Source organism: Ictalurus punctatus, chromosome 10 (genome assembly GCF_001660625.3).
Source record: "Ictalurus punctatus breed USDA103 chromosome 10, Coco_2.0, whole genome shotgun sequence".
Taxonomy (NCBI): Eukaryota; Metazoa; Chordata; class Actinopteri; order Siluriformes; family Ictaluridae; genus Ictalurus; species Ictalurus punctatus.
Window position 1 is genome coordinate 23,317,110 of NC_030425.2, and position 14,911 is coordinate 23,332,020.

The following is a 14,911-nucleotide window of genomic DNA, read 5'->3' on the forward strand; positions in this document are numbered from 1 at the left end:
AGGAGAGTAGAGTTAACAGAAGGCAGACTTATTTTATTTCAGCTCACTTCCCCTCCAGAATTACTCCTTTGTTTGTGCCATTATATCTGTGAAATGCTAAACAATCACAAAACACATAATAGCAGTGACTGTGAAAGGATAGTAGTTTTGCAGATGAACACTGTAATTTTGCCCCTGCTGTACCCTACTTAAAACTTGTACTCAGTAACTGTGATAGTCACACTGATGGGCAGTGGTGGCTTGAGGCTTTGGGTTACTAATCAGAAGATCGGGGATTCAAGGCCAAGCAGCCACTGTTGGGTTCTTGAGCAAGGTCCTTAACCCTCTCTGCTCCGTGCTGTATCATGGCTGACCAAATGCATGGCTATGCAAAGAAAAAAGAATTTCACTGTGTTGTAATGTATATGTGACCAATAAAGACTCATTATAATGCAATATTGATGTTTTCCCTAAAAAACTGATTTGTATAACATCTGCCATGGCTGACGCATGTATATGTCGGCATACATTACATTGAAATATATATACCTTGGTTAATCTATACAGAGTATAGAACAAAACTATTAAAAAACTGATTTGTATAACATCTGCCATGGCTGACGCATGTATATGTCGGCATACATTACATTGAAATATATATACCTTGGTTAATCTATACAGAGTATAGAACAAAACTATCACCTCTGGTCATTTCCAGTCTGTGTATTTTTCTGACCCAATCAGTGATCTCTGTGTATTTCATTACCTCCTATATGTATTTGTTCTCCAACATGTCAGAAACGGCACAAGCCGGATAGTGTTAGCATCATTCACTAACTACCCAAAAAATGAAAGAACAAGTAAATGCCAAACAAATAAATGCAAAAACACCTCAATCCTTTTTCTCTGAATGCTGTTTGGATTGTTTATTCTTTTACACTCTTAGTTTTTGTTTTTTTTTTTGTCTCTTACTCCTGAATGGCTGTTGACTCCTGTCTGTTACTATGTAGCCTGACTTCTACTACTTCTTTCATACCTAAAGCTGGGATGTGATGATGTTTGACATATCTGAGCTTTAATGTGAATTTTATTTTCTAGCATACACTGCATACTACTATGTTTTAAGAACTAACTATAGTACACTAACATTTAAATCCACATATTCACTTTAGTTTTGTTAGTCATATTTAAAGGATATGTCAATCGTTTCAATCCATTCATTATGTAAAAGAATTATAATAACCCAAGTTAACCAAAATGGCTATAATAATATTAGTTTGATCCTGGTGATCATATTGTTATCCATGGTTATCATTGTAATGATTTAAGCATTATGCATTTGGTCGATATACATTTTTCTATAAGATACCTATCTTAATGGTTTGGGGTTTCTTCTTGATCTTCTTCTCCCAGTCCAAAGACATGTGGTGTAGGCTGATTGGCATCTCTAAATTGTCTGTTGTGTGTGAGTGTGTGTGTGTGTGTGATTGTGCCCTCAGTGGGTTGGCACCCTATCCAGAGTGTCCCCTGCCTTGTGCCCTGAGTCCCCTGGGATAGGCTCCAGGCTCCCTGCGATCCTATATAGGATGAGCAGGTACAGAAAATGGATGGATATATATTATCTCAGGATCATATTACTTGTTATCTCAGCATACAATTATTTTTTTCAAGATAATAAAGTAGATAATTCTCAAGATTATGACAAAAATAATTTACACCAAAATTAAACAGTAATTGCTAAAGCAGACACATAGACAGTAGCACTGTTGAAGTGTTATTTCTTTGTACTCTATAATCAGTAGTGAATAGGTCTATGTATTATGATTCCATATTATTGGTACTATGTAAACAGTATACATTTAATAATATGCCAGAAACAGATCTTTAAAATGTATGTCATCTCACCATACAAACAGACTGAACCCCTAAGTGTTTATTAAGAGGGAGAGGGGACTTGACTGGAGCACTGAAAAATTAAGCAACAATGGCCTAAAAAAGACACATGAGTTATAAATAGCCACGGAAAGAGGATGACCTATACAGTACAGTCTCGGTCATATCCAGGCCATCTGTGGTTCATATTGTCTGGACAGATATACAAATTTTGACATTTGGGACAATGCAGTATATTCCCTTTATACTCATGTATATGTGTATATATTTTTTTGTATTTTTATGTTTAAACATAAAAAACATAAAAAAAAGAGACACAGATAAAACACCAGAGCCATTTATTTAAGATAGACCTTCGGAAAAACCACACCAAGTTAGATTGATATTAGAAATTATTGACAAATTATTGTTGTGTACAGAAACAGTATAGAGACTATATTTGAGCTTGTCTCATCCACCAGACCTCTCTCTGGGGGATGCTAGTGGTTGCTAGGGCAACTGTTACAAATGGCATATGACTTCAAGTAAGTAGGATAAGCAGCATGGAGAGTGAATGTGGAAAAATGGATTAGTCAGAGAGATTTATTAAAATATGAGAAAGCATCTATCCTTGATCTCATACAAGAAGCTGACACAGCATAGCTCTATATAAATAATCCCATTGGTTTATATGTATGTATATGTGGCACCATGAGAAACTGCACATAATGATGCAGACGCAGTACAATATCCATTGGTGATGATATTAGAACGAATGGTATTACTTTCTCACAATTGAAACCAAATTGAAATAAAACTAAATCAAATAAAAGTTTATTATTGTAAACCTGAACTTTTCTTTTTTTTAGAACATATATATGTGATACAAAAATATCACACATATTAAACTATGTACACAGTACACTGCATAGTTGTGACTGTCTTTACTCTATAAATGAACGAGCATCATGTAATACAGTGTCATTTAGTACATGTTTTGGGTTTGTTCTTCTGGCTTTGGATATTGACTGGTTTTTCTTTTTGATAGTCATCATGTTGCTGTATGACAGAATGAGATATTCTGGTGTAAAAGTGTGAAACTGAGGTAAACAAATTGTGCCGTATGCACATCATTAGTGGACTTGGATAGTGAGCATACTGAACATAATTTCCCATGGATTAACATACTACTACTGCTGCTGCTGCTGCTGCTACTACTACTTTGGCTGCAGTTACTACTACTACTACTACTACTACTACTACTATTGCTGCTGCTGCTGCTACTATTACTATTACTATTACTACAATTAGGCCTACTGCTGCTGCTCCTGCTGCTACTACTGCTGCTGCTACTACTACTACTACTACTACTACTACTCTACTACTCTACTACTGCTGCTGCTGTTGCTACTTATGCTGCGGTTACTACTACTACTACTACTACTACTACTACTCTACTACTGCTGCTGCTGCTGCTACTTCTGCTGGGGTTACTACTACTACTACTACTACTCTACTACTACTATTCAATTCAATTCAATTCAATTTTATTTGTATAGCGCTTTTTACAATAGACATTGTCTCAAAGCAGCTTTACAGAAATATCAACATGGTATACAGATATTAAAGGTGTGAATTTATCCCAACTGAGCAAGCCACTGAGTGGCGACGGTGGCAAGGAAAAACTCCCTAAGATGTTTTAAGAGGAAGAAACCTTGAGAGGAACCCGACTCAGAAGGGAACCCATCCTCATCTGGGTAACAACAGATAGTGTGAAAAAGTTCATTATGGATTTATATGAAGTCTGTATGGCTTTAGGAGCAGCCATAGTCCCAGCAGTCTGGAATTAGAGAAGATTTGAGCTCCATCCAGAGGCAGAAAGGATCCGGATCTCTAGTATCTCCATAAATTCGTGTGGGGCTCGGCGAAAGGAGAGAGTGAGAAAAAAGATAAAAAAAAAAATAAATACTACTACTGCTGCTGCTGTTGCTGCTGTTACTATTACTACAATTAGGCCTACTGCTGCTGCTGCTACTACTACTACTCCTACTACTACTACTCTACTACTGCTGCTGCTACTTCTGAAAAGAAGTAAAAGAAAAAGAAGTAAAAGAAAAGTGTAGAATAGATGATAATTATGATTAGATTTCCATAATTTCTTACTACTACTACTAATAATGCCTTAGTACTAATTATTATTATTATTATTATTATTATTATTATTATTATTATTATTATTATTATTATTATTATTATACCTTAGACACAACAACAACAACAAAATTCCATCATGACTATGGTACATGATAAGTAAAATAATTATAGAAAATAATTGAATAGATGATGATGATGATGATGATGATGATTATTGCTATTATTATATTTACAGATTAAATATATGTTTATTAATTTCTTACTACTACTACTAATTTGATGTATTATTACTAATTATTATTATTATTATTATTATTAGTAGTAGTAGTAGTAGTAGTAGGAGGAGGAGGATAACATAATAATAATAATTCTATATAATTTATTATTATTATTATTATTATTATTATTATTGTTATTATTATTATTATTATTATTATTATTATTGTCGTTGTTGTTGTTGTTGTTGTTGTTGTTGTTGTTGTAGCGAATGTAATTGGCCAGCAGGGGGCGCGTGAGAGCGCTGTTAGTTCATCACGCGCCGCTGCTGTTCTCCTGATTGCTTGTAAAAGCAAAACTTCACGACAAGTGTACGCTGCGCGAAATTGACTTTAGTTATCCACGCATATCGTCTAACAGTCGTAGTCTAACAGTAACTTTACGTGTGTACAGCGGAAGATATTTCACTGGGCTACAGCATGGTTCAGCAGTGTGAAAAAGGACTAGAAGTTGGTTTGGATACTTTCCCACTGGGTATATGGATTTTTTACTTCACGCTCTTTTACGCAGGAGAGAGGAATTTATTTGGACCATACAGATACTAAAGATAAGATACTATCTTTGGACCATAAGATACTAAACTTGCTACATCAACGTAACAAACAGGTGTCTGTGAGGGAGTGTGTGTGTGTGTGTGTGTGTGTGTGTGTGTGATGCATGGTGCATATGGACTATTAAATTTCGGGTATGCGTTTTTCTCCAACAAACCGTTTTAGTTTTAAACAGTCTTAGAGCTGAGTGCTTATTATACGGTATGAGGGACACTTCTCAAGCTCTTCATTATCTGCCATAAAACCTCAAAGTCCAAACATCTGCTCTGATGTACGAACAGCAGCACAGCAGCACTTGTCAGTATCTCCTCTAAAGCAGATACTTCTCTCCAAATGCACCATGGAAGTTGTAGGTGCATGTCCACCGTTTCGAGCTTCATCAGGAGAACACAGATCTAAGACCATTAAAGACACGGACACATGGAGGTCCATGGAGAAGCACGCTGGACCAGTTGGGGAGAAATGGGTGTTGGTGGATGTTGTTCTCATTGGAGGAGCTCCATGGGGATTTACTCTGAGAGGAGGCCTGGAGTATCAAGAACCACTGATTATTACAAAGGTACAAAATAATACCATCACACTGAGATATTAGTGATAGTGGACTTGGCAAAATTAGGATATCACGACAGTTGACATGATACATCATGAAATGTATGTTTTAGTTGAGTTCTGCTACATATAACTGGAAAAAGCTTGGAAAAATCACTTAACATAATTAGATTTCTATTAAACAATTACTCTAAGTATACATGTTTTAAAGGCCTTAAATATAAGATTATGGCATTATGGACTCACATTTAGTAGTTGGTTTTATTTAGGCAACTTGATACACACAAAAAAGTGTGTTCAGTATGGCACCCTTAATTGTTCTTTGGTTTGTCCTTCTATGGAACTTCTTAAAGGTTCTATGTAGAACCTAAACATGTTTAGTCTGCTATTTAGAAAAGGTTCTAAGTAGAATTACTTTAAGACACCATAACCCTTAATTCCTTTTCAGAAAAGAGAGCTTCTTTTTCACAAGGAAAGTTTCTAGTAGATCCCCTTAAAAATACGTTGAAGGCCATAAAAACCCTGACAATTTGTTTTCTAAAATGTACACAAAAGTGTACCATTAAAGTTTTAAAATACTTTGATCTTCATTTAGTACACTTCTATAAACAAAAGTCTAGAACGGGTCAAGAACCCTTCAGGACTTTTTTCCCCAGAGTTGTACTAAACTGAGGTATGTAAAAGGAGCGAAACATATTTTATATCACTTTAAATTGTCATTTGTAAATTGTACCAAATAGTGGTATACATCTTACTGAGTGTTTCTCAATCAAAGAAAGATGGAACTATAGATAGATATGCACTTGATCAAGCCCGCAGTGGAGATTTGAGATACTTACATCCAATTAAAAACCTGTAAAGGATTCTTTTGTACACGTCTTACTACATGTCCTACTGGGTTTAGAAATGATCATTCCTCTACAAGGCATTTCCTCAACGGAAGCTGCATCTGCGTCAGATTAATTCTGTTTTTATAATGTAGTTTAGGCTACATCCTGTAGTTAAATGCAGGTGGAACTGCATGCTTATTTGTCTGCTGAGGAATGCTAACTCAGCATAGAGAAACAAACCTTGATTATGTGGGGGTCCCAGGCATAATAAATGTGTGAGGCCCTTCTGACAGATTTATGTTGTTATTATGTCTTCATGTTACCCAGAGGTATTATTATGACCCTTTACTTCCGTGGGGAATTGCAGTAGAGGCGTATTTTGAAGACTTCATTTCTAAATTGAAAACAATCATAAGAACGTAGAAAACGAATGAAGAAAGCGGCTACCCTACAATTACTGAACATGGTCTCAAAACTGTGTCCCTTCCCCCTGTGAAATATGAAGATTTTAGCAAAATATTTCATAGCCTCCTACATATATAATTATACAACTTACATTTAAAAGTAGACAAAACATATCTAACAGAACATAAATGTCTTTAATTATCCTTAATTCATTCATCATTATCTCCATCACTTGCAACTGTCCTGTGTTCCCTTGAGCTTCTGGCTGCCAGATACAGTGGGTTCATTTTCAGATTCATTTTCAGGAATTAAAGCTTGTGCGACTCAAGCGTGAAGTCCTTAAATGTGATAGAGCTCGCAAAGTTGCTGAGATGTTGCTGCGCATTATTTTAAGATGAAAAATTCTGATTATTTAAATGATCGACCCTCGGGGTATCTCAGTATGCGGGGCCCCAGGCAACTGCCTGCCTTGCCTGCGCTGTAGGTACGCTCTGTTAGCATAACCCCATACACACCAGCCTAGTCTTGCACCTTCTCGTTGTAAATTTTAGTTGGAGGAATTTCAGCTCCACTTTTCATAGATCCTCTTGTCTACTTCCACCGTTAGAACTGGTCCATATTTTTGAGTCAAGACAAATCCAGGGAACTGCTTTAGAGATTAAATGCATGAACTCTTGTGAGGCAGAAACAAACAAAACAGATAAGGCTCTCTGTCTGTGCTGGGATTTAAACTCACAACCTACCAGTCACTCGTACAGAACCAAAACCATTGCCTTACCTTTTGTTTTGCAAGTATGCAATGTAATGTAGACAGTAACTGTCAAACTGTGATATTTATACCACTGAACTGTTTTATCTTCAGTTCTGATTGGTGGGACAGTCTAACGTTTAACGTGAAAAACGCTTAACGTGGCTTATGTACTAAAATAACGACCAGGGAAAACCATTTTTCCTCTCAAATTTATCTTGTCATAAACACTTATCTACTGCTAAGACAACGGCACCATAACCCAAGTGGAAAGACAATATTTTCACGTTAAGCTTTTTTCTCTCCCATAGAAAACCTTTATAAGAAAACGCTTAACGTGGCTTCATGTATTAAGACAGTGGTATTGGAGGACCAAATTTAGTATGCACGTTATTGATGACGCAAACTATATACAGGTGAGCAGATGAACCCAGAATCTGAAAGCAATGTGAAAAGTTTCACGTAAAGCTGGGTTCTGGGTTCATCTGCTTACACATGATGGAGGGGAGGCTAACCCGTCTGGTCCGAGCCCACAGAACAGCAACTGTAGCACAAATTGCTGAAAAAGATAATGGTGGCTATTATAGAAAGGTGTCAAACGTCTTGGTGCCAAATACCACAGCACACCTTCAGAGGTCTTGTGGAGTCCATGCCTCGACGGGTCAGAGCTGTTTTGTTGGTACAAGTGAGATCTACACAATATTAGGCCGGTGGTTTTAATGTTATGGCTGATCAGTGTATATCCGTTCATGAACTTTTTATGGATATTCAGATATTAAAATTAGACAGACGGCACATCCTTAATGGGTACTAAGTGGAAAAGTGTTCAGATCAGATTCACCCTGTGTTTTGCTTTTCCTGCTAGATATTTAGACTTGCTTATGTCTCTTTCTTTGCTGAAAAGTCTCCTTGGAGGAAGATAAGAGAGAAAGGCCACAGAGGGTTATATGAACAGTGCCAGAAGCTGGCGAGGAATGTATGTGATTTGTTGGATTCTGTGTTGGATTTGTTGGATTCCCTATATGTGTGCCTGAGAATAAATCTAGCTGTGGAACAGAAATGTAACTTTCTTTAGGTAGTCTGAACAACATTCCTCTTATAGTCCTCTTACACTTCAGTATTCATGGACATTTTATTGTGTGTTCATCCATTACTGCACAACAGTATGATGCAATTTGCTTTCTATAGTGAGTGGATCAGTAGTAATGCATAGTTCATGTATGCATGTATGCATGTATGTGTCATGTTATGATCATAGACTTCAAGTCATGACTAGAAGTACAAGTTTTAAAGGACTTCTGACCTCTAGGTTTATCCAAATGATTTACTTATCTCGTTTGGTCCGCCACTGTGTCCACTATGGAGCAAGTGTTTACAAAATAAACAGGCTGGTTGTAATTAAAATTCCTGACAGATATGAGACTTTTGGGGGGGGGGTTGGGCATGGTTCCATATCCTGGAAAACTGATATTTGGCATGCCATTTCAGTTTACTATTACAATAATTGCATATTGATGTATATTGTTGAAAATTCCAAGTGTTTGCATAGCTTTATTACAAAATGAAACATAAGTAATTGTGTATTAGGACTCATAGTTTTTTTTTATTGTCAAAGCTAATAGTAAGGGTTGAATAATGTATGCTAAGAAATCTCTCATCTGTTCTACCTGACATGTCTGTTAAAACTCTTCCAGATGTCACACACTTTCTTCTTCAAAGCCACTTTATCATGGTCAGGGTTGTGTTGGAATACTGGGCACAAAGTGGGAAAACATCCTGGATGGGACACCAGTCTATTGCCAGTCTATACTGTGGACAATCCCCAAACATTATACATTAGTATTAATTGGTATGAACTATGATGTGTCATTCTTTAATAATTAACGAATTGTTAAAGTATTGGCTGCCGTATAAGAGGAATAAAACTAATTCAGGATGTGCTGTTATGGCAAAATAATGAACTTAATTGTTGATCATTTTTCTACAGCACATGCCATTGTGTTTAATTCTTTTCTTAATTAATGGTGAAAGTAAAAATTGTTATTAGGATTCAAATATGATTAATTGTGCAGCCCTAATAGAGTGTACAGAAGTTTTTGCACCCATCAGAGGAATAACACTTCCCTGTTTACAGTATAATAGGACTGTAATATATAGCTTTATATAAGCAGGTTAAAGAGGCCTCACCACAAAAACACAGGAGATCATGCATTGTGAAACACAGGCCCTGCGCAGGGTCGAGTTTCAGTGTGCTGAATTTTTAATCATTACACTTAGGTTGCATTTCTTTCTGTCTCGGGGAAGAAATATAACAACCTGAGGATGACTGCTGATATACTGTTTACTGTTAGTCCGTTTGTGATGTTATAAACATAAGGACTTGCGAATTTGTCATAGCCCTTTGCTTTTGAAATTGTCTGCTGATACAGCAGTTCTGGCCTAGCATCCTCATTTCTGTCATGCACTAGACTGTGTCAATGGTCTATTTTAGTTGTCAGATAATGACAACTATGTTGAATAAAAGAAAAAGGGTTGTTATCATCACTGTGGTTAGATTTAAATAAAGAGAGGAACTATATCAGCAATGACCAGAGTTTCCACCAGACGTTAGTCAGCACTGTTTTTTCCAATGAAAAAAGAATAATGTCAGAAGTAAATATTGGTTGGCCACATAAACATATCTGCTGTTCCCAGTATGAAGGGTTTGGCCATGACAGTGTGACAGTGTGAGGGTTCTGTGTTTGTTCTTTTCTGTATAATAAATGTATAATACACGTTATTATTAAATTGTATTCATTTAAAAGTAGAAAAAATTTAATAATTTTGTCAATTTTGTCACATCATTTAACTTCCATAGCTCAATTTACCATGCACGTGGTTGCCATGTCAGCTGTACCACCAACCTGTGTGTGTGTGTGTGTGTGTGTGTGTTTGCACATGCAGGTGGAGGAGGGAAGCCGAGCGGCATTGGCCCAGCTCCAGGTCGGTGATGAGATTGTCAGTATTAACGCAGTTCCTCTGAGCGGTTACAGACAGGAGGCTATCTGCCTGGTGAAGAGCTCCTTCAAAACTCTGGCATTGGGGTTAAAACGGTAGGCCTTGAGAGCCGTAAACATTGTGACAATGTGCGGCTGGGTCTTATATACATTCACACACTCTCGTCTACTGATGTTTACAGTGTCGCTATGGATTAAATTGGGAATTAGGATGTGGAGGAGCCCTACGTTTTTAATGGGTGCCAAATGTTCTTGTTGTATGGAATCAATTATGGCAACATGATTATAGAAACCATTATAGAAATCATTTGAAAAACATGATTAAAACAATTAAAATAATATTGTAAACCACGATATAAGTTACTGTTATTGAACAGCACAGTCTCAATTCTGTTTGGTTAGAAAGAGTTGATTCATTTTCTATAACATCAGCTCTGACAGTAGTTACATCTGTAATTCAAATATTATAATTACAATATCTCACAAATTTGAGAGCACCCTTCACATTTTTGTAAATATTTGATTATATCTTTTCATGTGACAACACTGAAGAAATGACACTTTGCTACAATGTAAAGTGGTGAGTGTACAGCTTGTGTAACAGTGTAAATTTGCTGTCCTCTCAAAGTAACTCAACACACAGCCATTAATGTCTAAACCGCTGGCAACAAAAGTGAGTGAAAATGTCCAAATTGGGCCCAAAGTGTCAATATTTTGTGTGGCCACCATTACTTTCCAGCACTGCCTTAACCCTCTTGGCATGGAATTCACCAGAGATTCACAGGTTGGCACTGGAGTCCCCTTCCACTCCTCCATGATGACATCATGGAACTGGTGGATGTTAGAGACCTTGTGCTCCTCCACCTTCCGTTTGAGGATGCCCCACAGATGCTCAATAGGATTTAGGTCTGGAGACATGCTTGGCCAGTCCATCACCTTCACCCTCAGCTTCTTTAGCAAGGCACTGGTCATCTTGGAGGTGTGTTTGGGGTCGTTATCATGCTGGAATACTGCCCTGTAGCCTAGTCTCCGAAGGGAGGGGATCATGCTCTGCTTCAGTATGTCACAGTATATGTTGGCATTCATAGTTCCCTCGGTGAACTGTAGCTCCCCAGTGCCAGCAGCACTCATGCAGCCCCAAACCATGACACTCCCACCACCATGCTTGACTGTAGGCAAGACAGACTTGTCTTTGTACTCTTCACCTGGTTGCTGCCACACATGCTTGACAGCATCTGAACCAAATAAGTTTATCTTGGTCTCATCAGACCACAGGACATGGTTCCAGTAATCCATGTACTTAGTCTGCTTGTCTTCAGCAAACTGTTTGCGGGCTTTCTTGTGCATCATCTTTAGAAGAGGCTTCCTTCTGGGACGACAGCCATGCAGACCAATTTGATGTGTGCGGCATATGGTCTGAGCACTGACAGGCTGACCCCCCATCCCTTCAACCTCTGCAGCAATGCTGGCAACACTCAACCTCTGGATATGACGCTGAGCACGTGCACTCAACTTCTTTGGTCGACCATGGCGAGGCCTGTTCTGAGTGGAACCTGTCCTGTTAAACCACTGTATGGTCTTGGCCACCGTGCTGCAGCTCAGTGTCAGGGTCTTGGCAATCTTCTTATAACCTAGGCCATCTTTATGTAGAGCAACAATTCTTTTTTCAGATCCTCAGAGAGTTCTTTGCCATGAGGTGCCATGTTGAACTTCCAGTGACCAGTATGAGGGCGTTTGAGAGCGATGATACCAAATTTAACACACCTGCTCCCCATTCACACCTGAGATCTTGTAACACTAACAAGTCACATGACACATGGGGAGGGAAAATGGCTAATTGGGCCCAATTTGGATATTTTCACTTAGGGGTGTACTCACTTTTGTCGGCAGCAGTTTAGACATTAATGGCTGTGTATTGAGTTATTTTGAGGGGACAGCAAATTTACACTATTACACAAGCTGTACACTCACTACTTTACATTGTAGCAAAGTGTCATTTCTTCAGTGTTGTCACATGAAAAGATATAATCAAATATTTACAAAAATGTGAGGGGTGTACTCACTTTTGTGAGATACTGTATATGTACTCTCAATGTACTCTTTCCAATATGGTATCAGTTCTGTAGTTACAACTTACACAGGGACTTTTATGGTCTACACTCCACATAAATGGATTTTTTAAATCTCTTGATATGGTGATGTTTGCTGTGAGGAGATGTTTATTTTGTATTTTTTGGAAGGAGTCTCCAGTGATAGCACTTTGTAAGAGTCAGAGGTAAAGCTGTTTCTTTACGTTTTTCTTTACAACATGGGAAAGTCATCAGGACAACAGGCTTTGTGTTTTCCAGTTACTCTGTAACTTGACAAGCTGCATTATTTTTTGTCTTATTAATTTCAAGAGAGTGAAAAAAGAGAGGATGGTGAGGGAATGACTGTTTATAGCTGCTATAATGTGATTGATAACAGGAGCTACTAAGTTTCGTGGATGTTCCTCATTAAAAATAACCATAAACGGATAAACCTGTGTGACCTGTCATTCCTGAAGTAAGGGATAATCCATTGATAGGTGTGCATTACACGATTTTAATGTATGACATGGAGGCATTGACAAGTTAAAGCTGTCATTGGTGTATAGAGCACAAAAGTTGACTGAAGAGATAAAAATAACGGCTAATTTTCATTAGTTATTTTATATACATGTCGCTAGATCTTGAATTCTGCCTGCCCTAATTCTTACACAGAGATAAAGTAGTGCCATAAGATTACATTTATTTGAATGAGTTATAATAAATAGTTATTTGAGCGAGAGAGAGAGTTGTGACTTTAGTCTACTTCAAAAATTACTGAATTCTCTCCATTCAATAGCTGTCTCACTCTGTATGCAACTGTAACTGTATGTTACTATGGTTACAGTTGTTCATAGACAGCACATTAATTTTGAACAATGATTAAACTGACTGGAACTACCTGTGGATTATATAGTTTGAACGCAGACCTTCCAGCCAATCAGAATTGAGTATCCAGACAGAATATGGCATTAGAGGAATAAATCACTTCAGGACGTGCTGTTATTGGAACACATCAGGATGTTAAACCACCCAGTTGTTTATTATTTTCCTATAATAGCATGCCCTGTCATGTTTTATTCTATATCCAAAGGCAAGCCCCATCACAAAGTGTTCACTTCCTGAAGCCATTTATTGGTTAAATGCTTTATGGATCCACAAGCTGTACAATTTCCCCCCTTTGATTAAAGTGTAAATGACGACATTAGAAAGCACAAGAGTTCTTCCATTCATCATCCCTGCGCACTCCTGAATAATTATTACTCTGAGATTCTGAGTTTTTCCAGGCCACAGTCTTAGCTAAGGTTAACAAGCAGGCTGTTTTGGTGAAAACTGGTGATTACTGAGCCACAGTGGTCCAGCAGATTTTGTGTTTATCCAATGCAGTAAGGAGTCTGTATTTAAATAGTATGTGTGAACAGCATTATGTGCTCCTACATTGCTATTACATCCCAAAATGAAAGGGGATAGTAACAGTGTTTTTAAGGAAACATTTATTTTTAAAAAGCTAGTCTGTTGCTGAGACCTCAGAATGGCAAACTTGTACTTGGTTCAACATCCAGTGCTATAAAAAGTGGTGTAACCTTTAAGTTGTTTAGATCAGGAGTGAAAGCTACAGTGATGGAGGCAGGAGGTTTTATGTGGCTTCTGAGTTCCAGAATGAATTTACATTCGGTTATGCTTAAGCCAAGAGCATGCAGGTGAATAGAGTAATCTTTTAGATAACACAATTCACTTTTGCTTGTTGATTGCTGATCTTATTTTTATATTGGAACTTTTTCTGCATACAGTTTCATACTTAATAAAGCCAAAAATATAGTCGTTAGAATGAAAATATTTATTTCATTGTGAAGATGTTCTAAAGAGAAAGACGTTTACAGAATGTTTTAATCAAGAAGATAACATGCACTGTTACAAAACCAATTTTATGCCAATTTCAGTATAAAATCTAATGTAAATTGTATTTGAACACATTTTTACTCTTCTGGAGGCCTAAGATCCAAACTCATCATGGCTATCAAGAGTATTTAGTACACGCCAAAACCTCATTTACATATTGTTACTACAACTACTTGTGACACTTGAATGTGGTCACAAAACGACCACTAACTGTGCACCAAATTTACAAATTTGTATTCTTAACTCTAGTCTAAAAAAGGAAAAAAAGGAAACTACTTTTATTTTCAGTAGTGCAGATTTGTGGATCTGCACTACTGGTCAAAAGTTTAGAGACACTTGAGTGAAATGTTTCTCATGATCTTAAAAACCTTTTGATCTGAAGGTGTGTGATTAAATGTTTGAAATCGGTGTTGTAGAAAAAATATAATTGTGCCAACATATTCATTTCTGTCATTAGAAAAACTAACATTTTATTCGCAAAAAAATATTTTTTTGAACAGATGACTTGGAGCGAAATATTCCGAAAAGCAGCCAGTAAGTGTCCAGCATAGGTGGGAACTCCTTTAATACTGATTAAAAAGCATCT

At 37.3% G+C, this 14,911-nt stretch overlaps 1 protein-coding gene across 2 annotated transcripts in view; it reads left to right on the forward strand.

Annotated features, from left to right (window-relative positions):
• The first annotated feature begins 4,549 nt into the window (after positions 1-4,549).
• The window catches only part of shroom2b (shroom family member 2b), a 28,840-nt gene continuing 18,478 nt past the window's right edge, over positions 4,550-14,911 (forward strand). For both annotated transcript variants that reach the window (XM_017479035.3, XM_047157986.2), the window contains exons 1-2: positions 4,550-5,391; positions 10,308-10,456. In XM_017479035.3, coding sequence (XP_017334524.2) covers positions 5,173-5,391; positions 10,308-10,456 — 368 coding nt within the window. In that variant the 5' untranslated portion in view covers positions 4,550-5,172. The remainder of the gene's footprint in view (positions 5,392-10,307; positions 10,457-14,911) is intronic.